Source organism: Tympanuchus pallidicinctus, unplaced genomic scaffold (genome assembly GCF_026119805.1).
Source record: "Tympanuchus pallidicinctus isolate F22 unplaced genomic scaffold, pur_lepc_1.0 scaffold13, whole genome shotgun sequence".
Taxonomy (NCBI): domain Eukaryota; kingdom Metazoa; phylum Chordata; class Aves; order Galliformes; family Phasianidae; genus Tympanuchus; species Tympanuchus pallidicinctus.
The window spans coordinates 15802641-15827502 of record NW_026294648.1 but is presented as its reverse complement, the minus strand read 5'-3'; the positions used below and the strand labels follow the sequence as shown (position 1 = coordinate 15827502).

Genomic DNA, 24862 nt, shown 5'->3' with positions numbered 1-24862 from the left:
ATCCAAATCATTTGTTACAAGTTCTCACATCACTTACATACCTTCACAAGTTTTCTTTCTCTAGCTTTCCCATCCATCCCTACAACTTTCCCATCCACCTTTACGTGTCTACAGAGCATTCCACAAAACACTCTGCAACCGTTCATGCAGGCATTTATCCAATCAGAGACGTGAGACTTTCTTCTTCTGGAAGTGTCCTTGGTTCTCATGCTGTTTATATTGCTTTACAGCTGCTGCTCAGAACAGTTTTTCTTGTATTTCCACAGGTAAAGGCTGGGAAACTTGCAGTGCTGCTCTTGGTAGGATGGTCCTGCTGTCCATTGGGGTGCTGGGGACAGGCTGACATGTGAGCCCTGATTCATGGGAGGCCAGGGGAAGTTCACATCTAAGGCAAAGGGAAAAAATATATCATCCCCAAGTCAAGAGGGGAGCAGGCTTGTGGGGATGCAGCTCATCAGTGCTGGCACAGTAGCCTCAGTGCTCATCTCTGTCTGCAACATGGGGAAGACTGTGCCAGCCCTAGCAAGAAAATACCCAGGTCACCCTGATGCTTAGGGGTGGTTGACAAGACCTCCAAAGCCAATATTCTATTTGCCTCCATAGACAAAGCAGGTTGGGTTGTGCCACAGTGAGCTGTGGTTGTAATGCTCCTGGTCTGAAGGATTAAACACTCTCCAGGAAGCTGCTCTGATGCAAAAGGCAAATGCTTTTGGAGCGTGAAGGTCAAGACCACTGCAGTCAGGCTGCACTAATAGCTACGTAGAGCTGGGTTTATATTTTAGAGTTCCTTAATTCTGCAGCTATACAATTTCCTCTGTGTAACAAAACATGAAGTCATGCAGCTGCCATGAGTTACTGACAGGCTGCTAAACAATTCAAGATGCTTTTCAATAGCTCTTTTTTTTTTTTCAGCTTCTAGAGCTGTCTGCCTTCCCATCTAAGGTTACATCATTGTTGTCTTTAATAATTCAGAGACCATCCCACTTAAACTAATGCGATGGGTGTGTTTGGCTGTCAGAGCAGAAGCCACGAGCAATGAATCACAAGTCAGTAATTTTATGTACCACTTGTTTGCCCAAATTCTTCAGCACAAAGAGTTTGAGATGTACACAAGCCTCATACCTACCTGTTTTTAAGAGGAACTGGATGAATCGCTTATGCTTTTCCAATTTGTTTCCTTCCTGACATCCCAGCTGGTTTGGCTGGGAAGTTTCATGATTTTTTTAAGGAAACAGGAAGGTGCAGCCCTACCCTGTGTGTACATGAAAGGGCTGACGTGTGTGTGCATGGATACCTCAACATCAACCAATTTGAAAACAATGGCTGTCCCAAACATATTAAGTCCTTACCAGTTTTATGCTAGCTCAACAGTTAATCAGGCTCAACATTTTATTTTCACATGTTTTGACAGCAGCTGTGCCACTGAGTGACCTTCTTCCAAGCTGTGCTCAGGCAGCAGTTCTGCTTTGGCTCAGAAACACGTACTTATTGCTGTACAGATATTAAAAGCATTCCAGATTTCAAAGGAAGTCTCTTTCCTACGTGAGTTATTACTGTCTGATCATTCATAATCTGATGGCAGCACAAAAACGACCAGGAGATGAAAATTCATAGGAAGGAAAACACAAGGCAAAGCAAATAAGGAACCACATAATTTAATTCCTACTACAGATTTCAGACATTCATTACAATTTGAAAATTCACAGCAATTCATCTAACAGAATACCTTAATTCTCTGTTTTCTGTTTCTCACACACCATCACCTCAATTTTGGTTCCCCCTGTGGTCAGGAAAAACTCAGACTTTCTCCTCGCTCTTTTCCCTATTTTCTTGCCCCCATTAACTGAGTGTTTGGGCAGCATTTAACAACCACGCTCACTAATAGCACCTCATTTATCAACCTCCATTTGCACACTGCCTAACAGTCACAGGGAGTGTTGCTTTCGCAGCAGCACAACGAACACTGAAAGAACACTGAAAGAACACTGAAAGAACACCGGTGAGACACAGTGCTCTGAAGCCGTGAGCTCCTGGATAGGCTCTGCCTACATCCCCCAGACCCTGCATGACATGGGAGCTCCGGGACGACCACATGCAGGTATGTCTCCCCTGTGGTGTCATTTATGGATGTGAGTCTGGATGGCGGCCAGCAGGATGGCCAGGTTAGGGCAGGCCTCACAGCGTTGTAAGGCAAGCCTCCATAGCCTTGTAAGGCAGATCTCACAGCCTTGTAAGGCAGACCTCCATAGTATTGGTGCAGGGCGCTGCGCACAGCAGCTCCTCAAGGGGGCGCTCGCCGTCACGCGGCTTCCGCACCCCTCCCTCACTTCCGCTCTCCTCTCGCACTTCCGCCCGGCAGGGGGCGGTGCCGTCGCTGCTCTCGCGAGAGTTTCTCGGCCCCCGCCTGCCCGTCCCGTCCTGCCCGGACGTGGCCGCGGCCCCGCAGCTCAGCGCTGCTGGCGGTTCAGCCCAGCGCGGTGCGGCCCGACTCCGCCATGGCCTCCGACAGCGACACCGAGGAGTTCTACGACGCTCCTGAAGACGTTCACCTGGCGGCCGCCTCCCCCGCGCCGTGAGTCCCGTGCGGCCGCCGCCCTGCCCTGCCCTGCCCTGCCCTGCCCTGCCCTGCCCTGCCCTGCCCTCCCTCGGCTCGGCTCTGGGGGAGGCGGTCGCCCCGCCGTCTGCACACAGCGGGTGTTGGGGCAGCGCGGTGGGTCGGTGGGGAGGGGGAGCCGAAACCGAGAGGCTGCGGGGACGCGGGGCGGCTGGCGAGGCTGGTATTGCTGTTATTACGCTGGGGTGAGACTAGCCTTCCTCGGGCGGGCAGGATGCGTGTCTGGGAAGGATGTGCGGATGTGCGATCCGTGCTGATGGCTCAAATCCTCCTTTAGTGATGGAAAAATGTGATTTTTCTGGTGCAGGACGAGCAACGGGGCTTCTCCAGCACCGGGCTCGCTGTTCCTGTCTTTTAAACAACTTCAGGTGCACTCTGTCGTTCGTTTCTAATGCCGTTGCCTGGATGTTAAGTATCAAGGGTTCTGAGCAGCGTTTTATAGCACAGCTTCCCGCACCTGTTAGCTCAGAGCTGCCTCACTATGTTGTTGTCGTTAGCCAAACACGCTCCTTCTTCTGCAATGGTAAATATCTTTCTGGTTTTGTGCTCAGTGGGTTGTATCAGCTCTGGTTTTTCAGGCAGTCCGGACCAAACCTCTCCACGGTTTGACCTTGCAGGATGAGGTGCCACGTAGCTCAGCATAGCAATGAGATACGGGCTGTGGGACCCATCCATTGGATCTTTAATAATTGATCAAGGGTTTGTTATTATCTGTATAAATGGCTCCTGGGTGCCTTGAACAAGGGAAGGGCTAGGCTTGAATCGTATCATAGAATGGCCTGGGTTGGAAAGGACCACAATGATCACGTAGTTTCAACCCCCTGCTCTGTGCAGGGTCACCAACCAGCAGACCAGGCTGCCCAGAGCCACATCCAGCCTGGCCTTGAATTCCTCCAGGATGGGGCATCCACAACCTCCTTGGGCAACCTGTTCCAGTGCGTCACCACCCTGTGTGTGAAAAACTTCCTCTGCATCCTCACACATAGCAAAGCTTTTCTTAACATAGCTTTTTAAGTAGCCTGGTGGAAAAACGTGCCTTGGCATACAGTTTTGAAAGTTATAGTAAGATGAATTAACAGCATGTTGTTACAGAAACGTGGTGATGCTCCTGCTTCTCACCTTGCCCAGATGCTAGTGATCACCAAAACCTTCTGAGTTGTTTTAACTGAGTAACTGAAAGCAACTGAAAACAAGGAACAGCAAAATCTCTTCAGTAAGTTGAAACAGCTGCAGCCTGAGAGGATGGAGAGAGGGTAGGGTGAAGATGTGGGATTTGTGGCTAAAAGCAGGAAACATCCATTCTTTGGTAAAAGGGAGCCATTAAATCTGTCCTGGCTCCATATCTTGCCTTTTGTTTGCTACAAATAATGCTGTCTGTCCGGACTTGCAAGTTTCCCCCACCTGTATTAAGTAGGACTTGCTATAGAATAAGTTAAAAGAAATTAAAACTGAAGTTCTTTTTTGTTTGCTATTGCTCTTCTATAACCTATAAGAATTCATCATTGGCTCAGATCGATGGCATCAAGTAAGGAGATCTCAGAGGGCTTAGTTTGCAATGTGGATACTGAATCTGTCATTCAGTCTGATATTCAATCTGTACTAACAACATAGAGTGTTTTCTCTAAATAAGCTTTGGAATTTCCTGAGAGCCAATTTCACATTTACATTGGATGCTTTTTGGCAGCAGGCTTGTAGATTGCAGTTCTGACACCTATACATGTGTAATGGCACTGAGCTGTGACCCACAAAACAGAGAATTTCTTGTGAGAGGAAGGGCGACCGAAAAGTGTGTGTGTTAGCATTTGCATTTTCAGTTATTTCCTTACACATTCATGTTCTGATAATCAGCAAAAATACACAGGAATATATATGTATATTTTTTTTGCAGCATATACTATAAACAGCTTTTTGCAAAGTAGTGCAGATAGATTTGCTTTCATTAAAAGTGTTTTTTCTCGTTTCCTCCCCACTGCCCTGCATAGGGAAGTTTGATAATTGCTCATATAGAAATTCTGAAGTGGTGACTTTGCTTTTTGGTTGCTTTACTCATTACTGCTGTGATGTGTGAGAGTGGAATTTTCAAGTTGTATGGAAGCTCCCACTTCCCCCTCTAAGTCAGTAACTACCAATGATCAAATCCCTCTCTGAAGGAAAGCACCATATCCTTAAGTTTGTGTATAACTGGTACTTTGTAAGGATTAATTAGCAAAAATGGCAGAATTAGCTACCGAATGTCATTTGGAAATTGGCTGAGATAGCTCTTCTGAACTGATGATGTGTGTGAGCTGAAGTGTGCTGAAATAAAATGTTTGGAGACTTCTCCACTGCCTGCACTGAGGTCTACATCCTTCCCTTCTGCTGCAGGTCTTTTGATGTGTAACTGCTTTTGGTATGATGTACGGACATTTTATTGTTTGCTAGGTCCAAAGCAATGTCTGCTTCTGTAAGCATCCTAGGAAAAGATCTAGGTGCCAGTGTAGCCAGTCAGTGAAGGCTGAAGTGAAGGCCTGTTGGTCCTGTGGTCATTGGAATGGGGATGGAGAGGCAGTGTGGCAGAAAACATCCTGATTGAACCTCTGTCACTCCACTATCAAAAGGCTGTAACTGAAAAAAGGTCAAGGAAAAAACCTCAGAAGTTATTGTGGGCATGAAGGAGGATGGCAGTTGTGAGAGAAGAACATGAAGTCAGGCACAGTTGTTTGGATGCAGGTACATGACTCACTTTATTTCTTATGAAGAAACACAGTTCACCTGCTGTGTAATGAAGAATTGCTAAATACTGTATTTTGGGTACTGCACTAGAGCTACTAGTGGGAGAGTGGCTTCCTTGCGGCTGGTCAGTATTGGGATGAGTTCTGCAGCTGAATAAATACAAAGATCTTCTTGAAGTGTTTATCTGGTGTTCAGATTAATCAGACCTGTGCTGTTTGTGCAGGTGAAATAGGAATTTTCTTCCACTATTGCCCAATCTTTGCGGGTAACTTTTAATTCCTCTCTTTGTTAAATTGATGGTACTGGCGGTGTCATGTTAGGATACTGGAGTTAGAAGCCTTTTACTTGAGATGCAACCTGCAAAATCTATTATAAAATATTGTAGTGGAAATACTAAGTCATGGCTTGAAGCAGTGATGGAGCACCTGGTGGAAGGCAGGGCCAGCCCAGTGGAGTTCAGGTGTATGAAATGTACCTGAGTAGATGGAAGGGCTGGAGCCAGGATCCACCCCTCACAGCCCTCATGTAAGGGTTGGTAGTGGAGGTGAGGGCATCTCTGCATACCTGAGGCCTTCTGAAGGTAAGCAGCTCCTTCCCTTTGTTTCTGTGCCCACAGCTGTTGCATTTGAGCACATCCTCACTGACTGCAGCCTGGGACCTTGCTGCTCTGCTGTCATTGCTGTGCTTTCCGTTGTGTTACAAATATATAATCCCATCATCTACTGAGCAGTCCTATGTGAAAGAAAACTAAATTTTTGTGCTCTTCTGTGTTGTGTCAGAGCATCAATGTGGGATGCTTCTTTTGAGTGCAGATTTTCCACAAAGCTGAGTATTTGAAAGTTAAGGAATTTGGGAAGGGCAGCTACATTGTTTGAACCTCGCATGGTGTGTTACTAGTGAGGGAGTGATGTGCCTGCAACAGAAGGGAGCGTGCTGGTAGCTGGGAAGTATTGTGATAGGACAAGTGCTGTGATAGGAAACTGTACAATCTTGTCATCACAATAAGACTCGGTGTTTAAATATCTAACAGCATTCTGAGCTGCAGGTCTGGGATGTAGTGAAAATTGACAGTTCACTGATTGGTTTGTGTGGTGACCTGAAGAGAAGTAATTGCATGATGCCAGTCCCCAAAGATACCTCCTTTTTTTTTGTGTAATTAGTGAAATGAGAGGTCGTCTCAGAGTGGATGCTAATGCAGCCAGACTGTATCAGGGTCTGCATTACATGTAATGGGAGATGATTTTAAATGTGTGCCTGGAGTAACATCGGTACACTAAGGAAAGGATGACAGAAAGATGGTTTGTGGAAGCTGGAGCTGAGAAACTGTCAGGGATTAGAGAATCTCCAGTGGGTTTGTGACAGACAGAAGGGCTCTTAACTCTCTTTGGAGTGTTCTGTATAAAGGACCAGTGTATCAGAAGCATTCACTGCTTGTCTGAATCATTAAGTATACCTCATTGTAAAGGAAGACCATTAAAACTGTTTAATACAAAGCTTTCTGTTGAGATTTCTTTCCGGGAGCTCTGCATAAGTCTATCTTCTCTTTCTAACAGGTCACCATCAAAGGTTGGATCCTTTGTATTGAAGGTGAGTTTCTTAAAATCAATCAGATGTAAGCATTTCTACTTAATGTAGGTGTGCTGTGGCAGTCCTGACATCTCCTTGAGGAATGGTAAGCTTTCTTTGCTGCAGGGAGCAAATGTTCTGCTTGTGTCTCTTGATGTTCCAGCTTTACTTTTAGGGAACTTTAACATGTCTTGAAGCTAATTTGATTCTAAAAATGAAATTTGCAAATTAATTGAGCTGTACTTGACTGCTAGACTATCCTCTTTCAGATGATTTATGAATAGGAAACATGTTTCCATGGGACTTGGTTTTTTTGGGTTGATCTGGTTGATCTGAAATACTGACTTTATTCCCTTCAGTCTTCAAAATAAGAAAAATCTGTGTGTGTACTTCAGGTGACGTGAAAATACAGCACTATATTTAGCTGATGGAGATGGCTTTGCCACTTCCTACACAAGTAATTGGTGTGCTGCATCTATGCACAGCCGACAGTCAGCTGAATGTGACACCTGTTAAAATAAGGAGTTGAATATTGTACAAATGTCACTGTTTTTCTGGTCTCCAAAGAGCCAGCAGTGATACTTGTGCAATGCTCGGATGGAGTAAAGGAGGCTCGATATTTTGTCCCAATAAATCAAATGCTGCATTTGTCAGCACCGTTAGAGAGTAGGTGATAGCTTCCTCTCTTCAGCTGCCAGCAAATCAGTCGTCTTCTTACAGTGATACCAGCTCCTATGGCATCTCTTGTGGAGCAGCCATCTATTTTGTGTTCTGCTTAATACTTTGAACGTGTAACATCCCTTTAACAATAAACCTTTCAAGAAATGTAGCTATCGTTCCTTCTAAGCTCAGTGCAGCCAAACTGACTTGAGTGTCTTGTTGGCTGAAACGTAGAGGATTTTCATTACCAGGTTTTACATGTTGCTTACAGCTCTTTCTTTTTTGTAAGTATCGTCCTAAGTCACTGTTTCTGAAGCTGAATCACTGTTCTCTCTCTGCCTGGTACTGTATCAGTTTTCTGAGTGTGTGACTAATGGTACAGTTTGCCTTGGAGTGGGTAAGAAAGATTCCTGAAGTCCAAAGTTTAACAGGTGCGTGAGGTTAAGTCAACAGAATTAGAAATTAATGTAATGGGTTACTGTAGGCACTGATTGCATTTAAATTCTTAAGTTGTGTCTTTGAAGGTAAACGGTGATAAAACAAAAACAGAGTGGAAAAAAACGTATGGAAGGTGGTGGAGGAGTGGACAGAGAGGAATAAGATTTTAATAATTGCAGCTGTCTCTGCGTAGTAGGAAGGAGGAGGAGGAGGACAGTGATTCTGTATCTCTGCTCAGGGAGTCAGCCAAGATAAGTTTGTTTTTTCTTAACTTTCTGAGCAGGTGTTGGCTTATTTGATAAACTCGAGCCAGTCACGAAAAGTCTTTCTCTTTTTCTGAGACTGCCCCATCAGTCAGAAGGATTACGTGTTCTCTGCAGGTCCCTTTCAGCATTGGGGGTTTCTATCAGATTCCCCTTTAGGCAGTGCTCTAAGCAGTGTTGTCAGTACTTCATGTCAACAGGATGCATGTGATGTGCAATAAACCATATTAACTGAGGTTAAAGTTGGCTTCTGGTTAAAGCAGTAACCTCTGTGGTGTCAAGTGCTTGCTTTCCTGAGCATAGGATTGTTCAGAAATTGACGAATCCTTTCACTCAGAGCTGGGATATGTTCAGTGTTAAGCCTCTGTATAGATGCACGTACCTGATATAACCAGTGTCTGTTGTTTCTGGAGCTTATCCATAAGTATGATTGGTTAATTATTTTATTATGCAAGGTTTAAGACTCTTACAAGGACTTAAATTATTTTGGCACAACCCGCTTTACTGCATTATTTTTATTCCTTGTTTAACAGGCTGTGCCAACGTGGTGTTGCTGTTTGTACATTTCTAAACTACACTTACATTGAAAACTAATAATGTTTCTGTTGTAAGTGGTGATAAAGCAGTTCTGGCATCTTTTCCCACACTTGACAGAGAGCAAAGTATGTTTATGTATCTCTGCTCCAGGTTCTTAAACATATATGTTTCTCTAATCTTCGTGATACCTTCGGTTCTGTTGTAGTTGAGGCTGGAATCTTTTAAAGACGTAGAACTTAGGTCATTTATAAAAGCCATCATTTTCCAAGTAAGATATGTTTGTCTTGGAGTCTTTCATCAGATTTCTGTGCATTACAACACAAGCAGGCAGGAGGTTAAATACCAAATGTTGAATTGCCTTTTGTTTAGCAATGAGCACGCTGATTCTGTGTGTGCCAGTGTGAAATAATCTGCATGTGTACTGTGCATTACTTCTGCCAGATAGGTACTTAATCCATAATGGATGAATATGTGGCAGCATTGTTTTCCTTTATGCTTAATGCAGTTTCTTCAAGCTGTGTGTAATCTTACTCAAGACTTTCTCACTACCATCATCCTGTATCTTTTTTTCATAGGATGTGGACAGCAGGCTGCACAAAGCTGGAAATGAAACCTTTGTACAAGAAATGAAGCAAGATGATTCAAAAGAGGTTAGTTATGCTTCTTTACACTTCCATCCTCACACTGGAAATATGAAATAACACTAATGAGTTGTCATCCAAAAGCTAACAGAATGTGTGGCTTCTGTTAGTGAGAATATTCATCTGAAGGGTAAACATCAAGCTAAAGTATTCTAAAAACGTATCTAAGATTTGCAAGCATTGACTTGTTTAATGTATAGAATCTTCTATACTGGTATGTGAAATCTCAAACAGCTGAACAACTTTTGATGCAGCGATAGCTGTCTCTCAAATTAAAGAGGAAAGAAAATTACTCATTTTGTTTCATTGTTCAGATGCACCTATTCCTGCATCTAGGTTCTGGTCCTCAGAATTCTAGTCAAAATATGTTTTGTATACAAAGTAACTCCTCAATGAAGAGTTTTTCTGTTTATTGTATTACCATACAAACTGTATGGTAAGTGTTCTCCAGAAGTAGCTACTGTTTAACAGTACAATGTTGGGTTTTTTTTTAATTATTTCCTTAGATTATTGACAGTATTATAGAAGAAAGCCAGAAAGCACAGCAACTAGATGATGATTCTTTAGCCTCTAGAGGGAAAGGACTGACTGTTCCAACTTCAGATGCAAATGCTTGGATTGCTGGTGCAGGTATCATTAATAGTATTCCAGAAGTACTGGCTGCTAAAGCTTCGTTACAAGAAGATCCAAGTGAACCAGTGCATCAGAGTGTGTGTGAGGACCCTGAGTTGGAAGCTGGGAGGCCTTTGTTTACTTCTGAGGAACAGGAAACTGATAAACTAACAAAAGTAACAAATACAACTGACCATAAAAAGGATGAAATTGAAGCACAAGAAGAAACACCGAAAGATGAGGACATAACAGACGAGAAAGAGGCAAATACCTTAGGACAAGTGGCTTCAGATTTATCTACCAAAGACCTTCCTACAACAGAAGAAATGCCTCCAGCAAAACCACCAAGGCATCTTACTGTGGAACCTGATATTGTTGCTAGCACAAAGAAGCCTGTTCCAGCACGGCCACCACCTCCAACCAATGTTCCTCCTCCGAGACCCCCACCTCCTGCACGGCCCGCTCCACCCCCCCGGAAAAAAAAGAGTGAACTGGATTTTGAAGTACAAAAACCTGTTTTAGAAGGCAAGTCATTTATTTAAGTGGCTTCAGCTATTTTTGTGTTCTGAGGGAAGAGTCGTTAGATCTTGTGTTTTCAGTCGACCTGCAAGCAAAGAAAAGCTGTAACAGTTCCACATCCTTATAGTGCTTAAAAAAAAAAAAAAAAAAAAGCCTTTTGCATTACAAATGCTTCTAATTCTTGGACTCTCTTGCAAAATAACACTTTTTACCAAAAGAGCTACTTCTGCAGCAAGAAGAATTAGCCATACCAATGCAGAAGCTAAGGAAAGAAAAGAGGCTTTGAATGAAGTATCTGTTATCTCTGTTAGGTTAGAAATACAAGTCAGTGTGTAGGCTGAGGACTCATGAAAATGAGTATCCTGGGTTACTAGGAAAATAAGCAAAAGAGGAAAAAAAACCCCCAATTTGTTAGCAGAACTGAAGAAGACCAAGTGTGAAATAGCTGGAGGCATAGATATGATATATGAAATATGTAGCTGTTAGGACAGATCTAGTGGTGATTGATGGGGAAAGAAAAAACAACTAATGAATAGAAAGTTGTCAGATAATGTCAGCATTCCAGTAATCTCTGTAGCCTGTCCGTGGTTCTTGTTATGCTCTTTTTACTGTTATGAATCTCCTTTCAGTTCCTCGAGAGACTTTCACAGCTGGTGGTCTTTTAACTCCAAGTGCAGTGACTGAGGTCATGCCCAAGGATTCTCAGCCTTCTTTGGATTTGGCAAGCGCTACTAGCGGAGATAAAATTGTCACTGCTCAGGTACTGGGAAATGGCTTCAAGTCTGAGAATCACAGCAACATTTTCTGTCATTCCATTGTTAGAGGTTATGTATCTTCTGTCTGCAAAATTTCAGGAAAATGGAAAAGCAGCTGATGGCCAAACGACAAATGAAGTGCTTGGACCACAAAGACCCAGATCTAATTCTGGAAGAGAACTCACGGATGAGGTATTAAGAAAAGCAATCTGTACACAGTACTTTTTTGTGCTTGCTTTTTCCAGTCTGCTGAGTTAATTGCAGTATTCACACCTTGCTCTTGCCCTCTGGCCTGCTATAAGCTGTGGCCAGAGGCTCAGATAGAAGGGATGGCATACTGACTTCACCCATGTAAGGACTTTGTGGTTCTTGAGTCATTTGGAGTAGTAATGTTTAGAAGTATGAGCTGTAATGGGTCTGGGATGCTGTGAATTTGTGCTTGTAACACATTGCAAGGTTAGTGTGAGGGAACGTTAGCAAAGCTGATAATTTTTTCCTGCGCAGAAAACAGGAAGAAGTCAGCAACAAGAAAATGACTTTCCTAATATTGAGAAGTAATTTATTCAGTTAATAACTTCAGTTTATCCTAGTGATGCTATCAAATTGTTGTCAGCTTACTATTGCTCAACAGGTGTATTCGTGTTCCAACAAAACCCATTTCTGTAGTACTTGATAGGTTTAAATACTCTTTATCTGTAGGCAGAGATTCTTTGCCTAAATCTGCTAAAATACCTGGAAGGTGGGGGTGCTTCAGAGTAATTTTATTATATGTTTGATTTTTAGCATAGCTTGTGTCAGGTAGTGTCTGATTTTTATATGGCTGCATTTCTGGTCTATGAAATCAAAGCTTGTGATGACAAGTGATTGTTTATCTGTGTGTGGTGCTCTGTAACAATTGCAGTAGCATGCTGACAGCAAGATTAGCCTGAACTTTGTAAAATGCAGTGAACAACATGATCTCTCACTGCTGTAAATAATCTGTAAGACCACATGATTTCTGTTTTCCTTTTGATGCCCATTTGAGTCATCTTGACTTCACACCATATTTCTTCCATAGGAAATTCTAGCAAGTGTAATGATAAAAAACCTTGACACAGGTGAAGAAATACCCCTGAGTTTGGCAGAAGAGAAGTTGCCAACAGGCATTAATCCTCTCACTTTGCATATCATGAGGAGAACTAAAGAATATGTCAGGTATGAATGATGATAGCTTTAAACTCTTTCTAGTATTGCTTCTGTCATATTTTTTTGCATACAGAGGACTCTTTGTGCAAGAGTCCCAATCCAGCTGTCTCTGATTTGCATGTTTAATTCCCTATTCTGTCTGAACTGGGTTATTTATTGAGGCAACAGAATTATTTATTGAGATTTTTCTAATTTAATCAAAAGTTTATGATAATACTGCAGTGTGGGCCTGTGGTCATTGTGGCTTCTACTGGAAGGTTTCCCTGCTCTGTTCAGAGCTTTGGGCCTTTCTCATCTTTAAGACTGAATGTTTGTTGTTTTTTAAGTTGAATTTTACATTTTAATGATCAGGGAATTATGTCAACTTAGAAATTGGACTTATTTCTAAGGCCTAGATTGGTGCATATACATAAAAAATCAGGATTTTTTTTTTTTTTTTGCATTGCTGTTTAAAATAAAATTTCACTTCCATAGAACTGTTTCTTGGACATCTAGGACATCTATGCAGTTTTACTATCGAGATTCCTAAGAAATGAAAGACCTGTTTTATCATTTGGTCCTACTTTACTGGTTTTTCACTGTTTACATACAGTAAGATTTCGTACTGAACACCAACTCCTTTATTTCCTAGTAACGACGCAGCACAGTCTGATGATGAAGACAAAATGCAGACACAGCAGACAGATACTGATGGAGGGAGGTTAAAGCAGAAAACGTAAGATGCTGTTCCATGTCTCTACAAATAAACGTCAGGTTGCATTTTAAGCTGAAACTCCCCTTCTTAAATCCAAACAAGTTATTTAATTGGTATCTGAAATTACTTAAGCCTATTTTTCTGCAGTTAAACTGAAGATTACATGACTGCTGGCAAATTAAATGCTTATTTTTAGAAACAGTAGTGGAAAGCAATAATGCTGCATTTCAAATCGAAGCTACTGATTCGTAATAACAAAAAATAAGAATTTGCCACTGTTGTTGAATAAATGCCTCCCTTCTTAAGCACGCAGCTGAAAAAGTTCCTTGGCAAATCTGTAAAGCGAGCAAAGCACCTTGCTGAAGAGTATGGGGAACGTGCTGTAAATAAAGTCAAGAGTGTTCGAGATGAAGGTCAGTGACATGATTTCTATGTGTTACTCCCCCACCCACCAAATAAATCTGTTTATCCTTGGGCTTCTCAAATTCAAAGCTGGCTGAGGGGACACATACTGGTGTGTGCTACCTGAGTGCAGTTGGCTTCTTCAAGTCTGTAGCTTGGTAGGTATTCTGAGGTTACAAGGCTGGTTTCTTTTGCAGCAAATGTTGAGTTAACTTTTAGTTAAGCCAGTTGAATAGTATGATTTTTACTTTCATATCTAGACAGCTTTCTAACAGTATAACAATCTTTCTTAGAGTTATTCCAACACAGTTAGAAGTTGGGATTTTCTTAATTGCTTTAATAAAGTCACTTGGCCTTCTGACAATCAGTGCTCTATCCTCAGACTCCTGGTAGAAGTTTTTCTGAAAACAACTGAGTTGTCCCTTTGTTTCAGCAGTTTTCCAGGCAGGAATCTAGTACTTAACTAGGCCAGTTTAACCACAGGCAGAGACATAAGTGCCACTGAACTGCTGCACTTCACGTTCCTATATTGCCACTGGAATTTTGTGCCAGTTTTTCTGCAGTTCTCCTGCTTCCATGGGCAGCCCACCAGGCCCTTTCTGCATACCGTAAGAAGAAACCAATATGATTAAATCTGTAATTTTCAGCATGTGTTAAATTGGCAGAAATTGCGACGTGCAGGATGTGCTGAATGCAAAACCTGGTGCAAGATATGAAGCAGAACAAAAATTCATGGCAATTACTTTGGGTGTTGAGTGTTTGGATGTACTGCAAACCAAAAATAGTATAGGTGTGTTCTTAGACCTTGATGCAACGTATTTATCTTTTGCTTGAAGATCTTACAGCTGTTTATCAAAATTTGCAAATTCAAGACTGATCTGCTACTGAAATGTATTGGCAAATATTGTTGTTACTAGAAAGTGTGCTGCAACATTCTGAATTTGTGTTCCTTTTAGTCTTCCATACAGATCAAGATGATCCTTCTTCCAGTGATGATGAAGGGATGCCGTATACGAGACCAGTTAAGTTCAAAGCAGCACATGGCTTCAAGGGACCTTATGATTTTGAACAAATTAAAGTTGTTCAGGATCTCAGTGGAGAGCATATGGTACGTCTTAGATCTCCATTTTTGTTTTGTTGAATCTGTTCAGCCTAAAATTCAACTTTTAGCCTTTATCTACTTGATGACCTTCATACTTTTTCTTGAAGGGCAGTTAGTTCCATTCTGTAAAATCAATATTCTGGCAAGAAATGAAAACTTGACTGGTTTGATCAAATTTTTCAGGGAAAAGAAAGGCGTAATCACATAATTGAGCATGAGAGATTCTCTGGAAGTTTTCCTCAAAAGAGTTTGTGTTGCATGGTACTTGTTTTCCTGATTTCTGTACCTAGAAATGTAAGCCACAAATAGGCTATGATCCACTAACAGAAGTGAGCACAGAACAGCAAGTTTGTCTAAGTCAGCAGAAACTGAACTTATGTGCCTATAAGAAATATAAACATAATTAATGAACTGAAATACTGGATGAGTTCTGCTGGCAAAAGTGGAGAGAGGTTAGTGAGTTGTATGAACCGCGATGATAAGGAGGGAAGAGACTGGAATGTGATGTTTCCAAACAGGCAACTGTGGAGGGTGAGCAGCAAAACCTCCCATCCATCACTGTTTTAGTGCTGCACGTTCACCTGTGGAGTCTGAAATTCATTCATTCTAGTATTTGACTCCCCAGGTACTTTTACTGACAGCAGTTGTGACAACAATTGAAGCTGTCCCTCATCTTAAAGTGTTAGGCTGAGGATAAGGCATATAGCAGTCAGTTTCACTGTTTTGTCCTTCAAAACAAACATTTCCAAGACTGTGCATCTATATTAGTTTCTATCAAGCCAGTAGTTGAGTTCTTAAAACCTAGGAAGTTCCCCAAAAGAATTTGAAAAGGGAGCTGGATTGATGTGGTCGAATACCTGGTATCTGTTCATTAAACAGAAGATGGAATACTGCTGGTGTGGTATCATGTTCTCATTGGTTGACTCTTTGGACTTTGCACTGGATAAAGAGTTGTCACAAGCTTTGCAAAATCCTCATTTAATGTATATGTGTAGTACTTGTTTAGGGTGCTGGAATTGTTGTAAACAAGCATGATTTCTCCAAGGGGAAAAAGTGAAATGGTACCACAGCTTGAACTAACTTCAAGCACAGCTACAAATATTTGCTGCATCTGCATGTCACCTCTGCCTTGCTGTCCATTAATAATCATACCAGTTTCATGTAGAACACTGTGGTGGCACTGAGCAATGCTAAATCCTCACTTCTACAGCATTCTACCCTGTATGCTTTCAAACTTTTTGCAAAATGTGTTCCACTGTCCACCAGATGTAACCATTACTTTTCAGTGCCCCAATCTACAACTTTTTTTTGTGTATGTCCTGAATCACATCTGTTGACATTATATAAAAGCATTTTTTGTATGGGAAGGGTAGTTTATGTAACTTAAACCACAATCTCTTTATTTGAACAGGGCGCTGTTTGGACCATGAAATTCTCTCACTGTGGTCGATTACTTGCATCTGCAGGACAGGACAATGTCGTGAGAATATGGGTTTTGAAAAATGCTTTTGACTACTTCAATAACATGCGAATGAAATACAACACGGAAGGTAACTTTCCATACACTGCTAGAGCTCTAAAACGTTAGAAATTCTACTGGTGTAGGAACTTGGTGCTGACTGTGGAGCTTCTGCTTCTGTTCTAGGCCGTGTCTCACCTTCCCCATCTCAAGAAAGTCTCAATTCTTCGAAGTCTGATACTGATGCAGGGGTATGTACACTAGATCTTGAGAAAGGAAGACGTGCTTACACTGTTCTGTACTGCCTTCTTTATTGTTGCTTTATCCAAACACATTTTAAATACTTCTTGGCCTGAGGCATAGACAAAATGTTTTGTCGATATTCTTCGGCCAAATACTGTTATCCCACATATCTGGGAAGCAAGCAAGGAACCAAGTCACTGTACTTCATACATTTTGTAGTCTGCCTTGCTTCACTGTGGCCTTCTGCAACTAACTTGTCTCCCAGAGTAGATTTCTGAAAGAGACATTAAAGGGGAAAAAAGCCTATTGAATTTCCTGGCATAGCATTTTGCCTTCATGCATTACTTACGGTTAACATCTAACTTCATATGCTCTTTTCTGAGGAAGGCCAAGCTGAACAATAGCATACTTAGAAGGCCGGCAAAGCATGATGTTGTTTGCACATCTGGATAGAATAAAATGGGACATCACAGACTAGAAGTGTTAAGACATTGTTACTTGTAGAGCGTTCAGATCCTTTCCTAGTCTTGCCATTGAAATCAATGTGTTCAGGATTTTTCTGTTTTCAGTAGTGTAAGAAACAAATGATAAAACCAGGGTTTAACTGAAGCTTTTTAGCAGTAACATTATTTAATGCATGCTTTTCATGGGGAGGGGGAATCCGTCCTTACCCTTAGGTAACTGCATGCCGTGTACACCAGAGGTGTTGTTTTAAGGCTATTTTTACATGAGCTTTTGTATGGGAAATTCTAGCTTTTGTTTTGCCACCTGTCGATGCTGAAAGGCCCTTTTGTTAGGAAGTTAGCATTCTTGATGTGCATTAGAACACCGAAGCTTTAACTCGCAGTTTATTTTCTGCATTGAAATACACTTCTCCAATTTGGTGTACTTGATTCCAAAAGATCATCTTTGAACGTTTGCTTAAATTGCTGTCAAGTTTATTCCATTGAATAAAAGCTGTATTGATGGACAGCGTGGAGCTGCTTGGTTTTGGTATTTCAAGAGGATGTTTCTCAGTGGGTTTGTGCTTTAAAGTTACTGTGTTTATTAATACTACTTTATTTTGTATAATTTAAGAGTCCTTCAAATTGTTACAGGCCCTGTGCTTCATGTAAGCAGTAACTGCTTTCTTTAAGTTTTCCAGCTAACATTTTCTAACATTTCTGTACCTTTATCTGGTAGATTTGCAGTGGAGTTGATGAAGACCCAGATGATAAAAATGCTCCATTTCGTCAACGGCCGTTTTGCAAATACAAAGGGCATACAGCAGATCTCCTTGATCTTTCCTGGTCTAAAGTAAGGCACCTTAAGACAGGCTGCACAGTTCTCCTGTGTTTTCATTGTTGTATCAAATACCATTAAATATATTTCTGAACAATACAAAACAATTTAAGAGAAAGGGTTTGCAGAAACATCTCTTCATCTGAAATAGCTGCAATAAAAAGAATTAACTTCTTGGGCTTCTCTAATTAAGGCTTTTTATAAAAACAAGCTAGTAATGCAGTTGTGGTTTTGTATCATTTTTTGATACTGAAGTAAGTTGAAATGTTTAGAGTGGAGGGAAGGAATTGTCACTGAGCTGTTTTGTAATTTGAGTTATGGTGTTAATGGCTTTTCTTGTCTTCTGTATGCTTTGCTGTTTTTATGCAAAATGCACAGATTCTGAAAAACTACTGAAGAGAAGCATGTATTGAAACTAGAGAACTGCCTTGTGCTTAACTATCAACACTTTTCCCACAAAGCTCAGTTGGGTAATTCTCCATATTGGAAGACTGTTGCTATTTTAAGAGTTCACTCTGGTTGAAGGATCTTAAGAGAAGCTCTTGCCCTGTCTCTGGAACTTGTTGTGTTGATTTTTCTTGTAACTACTTTTCCAAGTACTCATTTCCACTGAGATTCTTCCAGAAAGAGTTTAATAACTGAGCTTTGGTGTTCTGGGCTTAAGGAATGCACCACTCAGTAATGGACATTTCTATCTGAAAGAATAAAATGTTGACCTTCATGGAAAGGGAGGAATTGATGAGACCTGTTTCCATTAGCATTTAGGATACCACACCAAAAGAAACTTGATTTCTGAAGAGTTGCCTTTCCTGAAACATGCTGTGAATGGATGGGGCTTCTCTTGTATTTGCCCATGAGAGCAGGCAGTCCTGATGGCTTGCTGTGCTCTAAAGAAGCTTCAGAAATCTTCCCTGCAGTCCCACCCAAGTTTCTTCTGTAGCGGGGGCTGGGGAGCCTGTTAACATTTATAGTGTTATGGTGCATTACAGTTGTAGTCAGTGTCCTGGAAATGTTGTGCTAAGGAAAATTGCAGCATCTCAGCAAGTTACACAATCTAGTGAAACAGTGTTAAATGGCAACTGGTAAAGACATTCATCAGTGATCAAGCACGAGAGCTTTGGGCTGATGCTTTTGCAGTTGCAAGAAAGCTGTACAAAGCACTGTAATTCAAACAAAAATGCATGGTATCAGCTTCTGTATTTTCTGTTACTTCTGTGCCCATTGCTAACCACGGAATCCTTCTGTTCCACAGAACTACTTCTTGCTTTCTTCTTCTATGGACAAAACTGTCCGTCTGTGGCACATATCAAGAAGAGAATGTCTCTGTTGTTTCCAGCATATAGACTTTGTCACTGCTATAGCCTTCCATCCAAGGGTAAGTGTAATAGTCTTGTTTCTTCCAGAGGCAGAATTTGAGACTCTTACCCCTTTATTTATAACTTTAAACACTCATTGAATAATAGTTTGTGTGGTTTAAAAGTATCCCATTGGATACTATTCCAGAACAGTGTTTTCATTTTCACTAAGCATCACTGAGAGTGTCCATGCTTCACCATTTGTAGGAATAAGGTGGAAAGTGAACTGTCTGTAGGCTAACAACATCATAGCTGGCCTAACTTGGAATAACTCAGGGTTAGTATTTCTGCAGCTTGTGTTTGGAAGAAAAAATGTAGTTGTCCTAACAGTCCTAGATGGAGGCATTTTGTTGTGAAGGCTGCATATGTTGAATATTTTCAGAAATCTCTTAAGAAATTGAACTTGTCAGTAAGTTTAATACTGTCCTTTCAGTCATCATAAACTTCATAATGAACACATTTATGGGATTCCTCACAGAAGTTTGGAAATCAGTTGGGATGGTTTTAAGGAAATATTTCTGGCCATCCTTATAGCACAAGCAGAGATTAATGCAGTGTGTCCTCTCAGGATGACAGGTACTTCTTAAGTGGTTCATTGGATGGGAAACTCCGACTCTGGAACATTCCTGACAAAAAAGTGGCATTATGGAATGAAGTGGATGGGCAGACAAAATTGATTACAGCTGCCAACTTCTGTCAGAATGGCAAATATGCAGTAATAGGCACGTATGATGGAAGATGCATCTTCTATGACACAGAGGTAAGAAAGTTTTCCAGATTGTTTTCTCACATTAAGCAATAAAGATTGAAAAGTGATGCTTCTTATTTAAGTATCAAGAGACAAAACCTGTTAGAACCTGAAGCAAAATAGGTTAAAAACTTCAGTTTAAATCAAATTATTTGAAATAAACATAACTTTTCTTTTCAGCACTTGAAGTACCATACACAAATACACGTACGTTCTACTAGAGGCCGGAATAGAGTTGGAAGAAAAATTACTGGCATTGAACCCTTGCCTGGGGAAAATAAGGTACTGCCTTTCAGTAAAAGCTGGACTTGATATTGGAGTCTTGCATTTACATCTAATGCTCATTAAGTTTTTGCTTGCTCAGCTAAACTTTGTTTGCCATAATCAACTTAAATCAGGATTCTTTTTACTCTCCTTAGATGAAATTGCTTTTGCCTATTTTGCATCACAGGATACTGACTAGTGGTAAAATTCAGTATACTCTGGTCTGATTCATGTGAAGCTGAGGAAATGTTAATAGATTAAATGGCTTTCAGTGAAAATTTCTTTGGCATAACTAATGTCTCCAAATTTAATATTCACTTGGAAACACCCTGGCCTTCCTGGTCCAGTATTAAATGTGGAAGATGGCCGGGGGGGTTGGAGCTTCGTGATCCTTGTGGATCCTTCCAACCCAAGGCATTTTATGGTTTGTACAGAAGCTGAAAAAATGCTGAAAGCTCAAGGCAGATATTCCAAAAAGTGTACTCTGTTCTTTGGAATCAGTCCTTTTGCTTGGCTTTGCTCTGAACTGAAGCCTTGAGTCGAAAGGTGGAGAATGAACTCTGTTGCTCCTTCTTGTACATGCTAACTGCTTCCACTTCTAATTTTTCTTTCATTTCTTTCTAGATACTGGTGACATCTAATGATTCCAGAATTAGATTGTATGATCTAAGAGATCTGTCTTTATCTATGAAATACAAAGGTTACGTCAACAGCAGCAGCCAAATCAAAGCCAGCTTTAGGTAAGACAGTGTTATGGCAAGGCAGTTGTTGAATTTTGAAGGTACCATGGGTGAAGTACAGAAGCTTTTGTTTGAATAATCTGTATACATTGGTACAAATCTGAGCCTCTGAGATGGCTTAAAGCTCAGAATACAGAGGTAACTGAAGACTGTAATTCTATGAAAAGATCCTATAAGTTGTGAACTTGGTCTGACTGCAAGTCATCTGAAGAGCCACTGTAACACTTACTTGAGCATCCAATGAAAGTAATTCATTTCTCCTTCTTTCTGTCTTAAGCCATGACTTTACATACATTGTAAGCGGTTCGGAAGATAAATATGTTTATATTTGGAGTACCTACCATGACTTGAGCAAATTCACATCTGTAAGAAGAGACCGTAATGACTTCTGGGAAGGCATTAAAGGTAAGAAGTCAATTATTTTATCAAAGACTTGAAAATAAAATTAAAACCTGGAAGACAAATACTTTTCTGAGCACCACTGTTCATTTAGTTTGAACAAATTGTTAACATCATAAAGCAAGGTGCACTGTAATTTTGGGTTTCTTAATAAGTGGACTCAAAAACCTGATCCTCAGGAGACGTGCGTGCGATTAGGATGCATGGTTGGGATGGCAAGAGATGATGTGGCTTGGAGCTTTTCCAGCTTCAGTCAGATTCTGAATGAATGCCATGTTTCACTGGCAGAGCTGAGCTGTGTAAGTATGTAATCAAAACACTTATCAGCCCTTAGATCCCATATGTGACTTCAAAAACGAATGCAAGCATTTATTTACTTTTTGTCATGTAATGAAAGAAAAAGAGCAACTCTTGTTTATCCAGCCTCTGAATCACCACTCAATGCACAGGGTTTTTTGGGAAATGCAGGGCAGTGTTTATATCAAATGTGCTCTGGAACTCTTGCTAGTTAGCTTTGGGTGCTTACAGGAGCTTCAGAGGACCTCAGAGTTGTAAAACAATGATAATTGTTTCTTGAATGATGAATTTACTTACTGCAGCTAACACTGGTATTCTTGGATACTTACTAACATGTATGCCTGCTGTTCTTGTAAAATGAACGATCCCTTGAAACAAGGTAATCAAAATTGGTTTGTCTTTCTGAAGCACACAATGCTGTGGTCACCTCTGCGATTTTTGCTCCCAATCCTGGCTTGATGGTGTCACTGGAAACTTCTGATAAGCAAGAAGCTGAAAGTAAAGGAGAAGATTCTGAAACAGCTGATACCATTCCCTCTGGTAGGTGTTAAGATGGCCTCTGCTTGATACCACAATATGAGAAGAATACTTTGATGTGGGAGGGAGGCTTCTTTTGGAAGAGAAGTCATTGCAAGGGACGTGAATGTTCTGGATATCTTGACTGCTATTGCAATGTAAAACTCCCAGACCAAGAAGTGAGGGATGTAGTTGTTGCCCTGTGGATTTTGGCAGTATTCCTGTTAACTTGAGCCGTTAGGAGGTACAGCTTTGGATTGGATAGAATGCAAAAGTCCCTTTCTTAGAAATGCAGGTGTTTCTTGAAGAAATGGTCAGATAATAAGAATGTGCTGGAGGAAGAAAAGCGTCAGCGATTCTATTAATGAGAGCTTGATTCGTTTGTAAGAAATAACAGCTTGTTCTCTTTCCTTAAGGAGCACTGAAGACAGATCACACAGAAGTGCTTTTATCGGCTGACTTCACTGGAGCAATCAAAGTCTTCATTAACAAAAAGAAATGTGTATCTTAATTGTTCTGCAACTGACAGTATAAAACCATGGTACTGTGGGATTAAAATTCCATTAATAACGTGGGCAAAAGCAGAGTATCTAATATAATAATGTTACAGGCTGATTTATTTTTAAAATCTTTATTTTATGGCTACTCAAATACTGGATTCTTGGAAAGCAGTGTCTACCTAATTAACACTTTGGCTTGTAGAATAGAAGGGAACGTGTAAGAATAATGCTGCCAAACATTAGACTCTAAACTTTCTGAAAAGAGGTGTTTTGCAATGTCCTTGTGAACCTGCACAGGTTTCTGCACGAGAACATCTTCACATCTGTGTGTGCCTTTTGGTTACATGCACCAAGTTGAAAATCTGTTGGAGATTTTGGTGGCTTTTGTGGCCACTGGGTGTGGGTGGTGGGGAAGATGGAGGAATGGCTGAAAAAGTGGTGAATGATTCGGTCTGATTGTTGCACAAAATTCCATTTGAGAGAAATGCTGAATTTGTAGTAGCTGTTGTTCAGAGTTTTAAGTTATGCAAGTTTTTTGATGGGTCAGCAACAACGTGTAAATGTTTTTATAAATTTCTCAATTTCAGGACGTGAAATTTTTTGTTGTCTTTTAAGTGTTGTGGACTTTAGATTCCTGTCTTATATGTAATTTTTTGCACACTGGAGCACAATACTTGTGTAAAGAATTCTCTCATTCCTTGTTCATGGGCACCAGGATACATTCACCTTCCAGATAAAATCAAGCTGCATTAGAAAGTTCTTATATTTTACAACTACGTAAAATAAACTGTTTACATTTTTTTAAGCATTGTAGCTTAAAGTTTTAAGTTCTTGTTTGTTTGTTTAGTGCCACTGAATTTTGGAAGTCTTTGTAAATATTCATATAAAACACCTATGAAGTAACATTCTGGGCACCCTGACCCATGAAATGTTATTGATGGTCAAGTGTTTCAGAGGAAGAAATGTCATTAAACTTGGTCACACACTTGGAAATTGTTGCTTCTTTCCCATTTTGATTCCTAAATTTGCCATTTGTCTAAATAGCATTGGCTGCTTTGTGAGATCATTGGTCTTGTGTGCTCGTTTTTCTTTTCAGTTCTGTTTTGTCCCATCCTGTCACTTTCTTAACAGCTGTGTTATGGGGAATGGAGTACTGGGACTGACTGTGGAGCAGAATGGAGTGCAGTTGTACAGTAATCTGATGTAAGGAGGAGGTTTCAGAAGCATGTAATGATTCCTGTTGTTGCCATTAGTGGGAGAATGAAGATATGGGAAGTCAGGGAATTGGTCCCACCGTCTTAATTTTCTTCTCAGGTGTTGATGAATTGGCTTGAACGTGAAAGGGAATTGCAAGGGATATATTGTCCAACAAAATAAATACAAAAAATGCTGTGTGCTTTAGAAAAGTCACAGTTGACACACTTGCAGTAAGTATGGCTCACGGATCTGAAAATTCCTGTATGCATGAGGCAGAAGAAAACTCTTGATTTTGGTTTTGTTCTTGGAGCTCTATTGACTGACAGAGGTGTGAAGATGGCACAAAGACATTTAATCTGTAACTCCAGAAGTGAGTTTTGGTAATAGGTTGTGCATGCAGAAGGCTGTGATTTCTTTTTCCAAGGGTCTACTTATCCTTTTGTGCTTTAACAAAAGCTGTTGACATCCATGTAATCCAGAATCCACTTACAAAATGCAACTGAGAATTTTCAGGAGATAGAAGTGAGGATATGTATGAATTAACACAGGAATCCATGAACTGAGCTGTCTGTAGTGTCAAAGATGATACAAAGGCTTCCCTTCCAGACCTAATTCCTGGTCAGCTGGTTCCTGTCACAGTTTATTCTGGCAGCAAGCAGCTATGACTGGAAACAGTTGTTTCTCTACTAGCTTTGTCTCTGAATCTCTGAGACAATTTGTCTCTGCAAGCTTGTGCGTGTGCAGAGAACAGAAACAGCATATCTAAAGCAGCTCTGAGAAAGAAGGGAACAGACTGTAGCAGGTTCTGTTGGGACGGGACATGGGGAAATGGTCTCAAACTGAAAGGGGAAAGACTTAGATTGGCTACAAGGGGAAAGTTTGTTACACTGAGTGTGGTTATGCTCTGGAACAGGTTGCCCAGAGGTGGTGGTGGATGCCCTGTTGCTGGAGGCAGGGCTGGATGGGGCTCTGAGCAATCAGGTCAAGCTGTAGGTCCTGTTCATTGCAGGGGAGTTGGGATGGATGGCCTTTAAAGGTCCCTTCCAACTCAAATTAATTTGTATTTTGGCAATGTCCATCTTCTATATGTATCTTTTTTTCCCCCTCTAATTATAGATAATTATAGATTGTTTGAGATTTTCATATAGGCACGTTGGTTTTGA

The 24862-nt window shown here is 40.9% G+C and overlaps 1 protein-coding gene across 2 annotated transcripts; it reads left to right on the top strand.

Moving 5' to 3' along the window:
* Positions 1-2390: 2390 nt before the first annotated feature.
* WDR44 (WD repeat domain 44) lies at positions 2391-23495 on the top strand. 2 transcript variants are annotated; one of them, XM_052673179.1, is made up of 21 exons: positions 2458-2572; positions 3707-3827; positions 6880-6913; positions 9366-9440; positions 9938-10568; positions 11192-11322; positions 11417-11509; positions 12375-12511; positions 13134-13217; positions 13503-13609; positions 14555-14706; positions 16112-16250; positions 16346-16410; positions 17585-17698; positions 18936-19058; positions 19607-19798; positions 19967-20068; positions 20675-20790; positions 21068-21195; positions 21895-22026; positions 22419-23495. In XM_052673179.1, the coding sequence occupies exons 4-21, from the start codon at positions 9417-9419 to the stop codon at positions 22511-22513; spliced, it is 2565 nt and encodes an 854-aa protein (XP_052529139.1). In that variant the 5' UTR covers positions 2458-2572; positions 3707-3827; positions 6880-6913; positions 9366-9416; the 3' UTR covers positions 22514-23495. The 2 variants fall into 2 exon arrangements, with proteins under 2 accessions (XP_052529138.1, XP_052529139.1); XM_052673178.1 differs by lacking the exon at positions 3707-3827 and having other exon boundaries at positions 2391-2572.
* The last annotated feature ends 1367 nt before the right edge of the window (positions 23496-24862 follow it).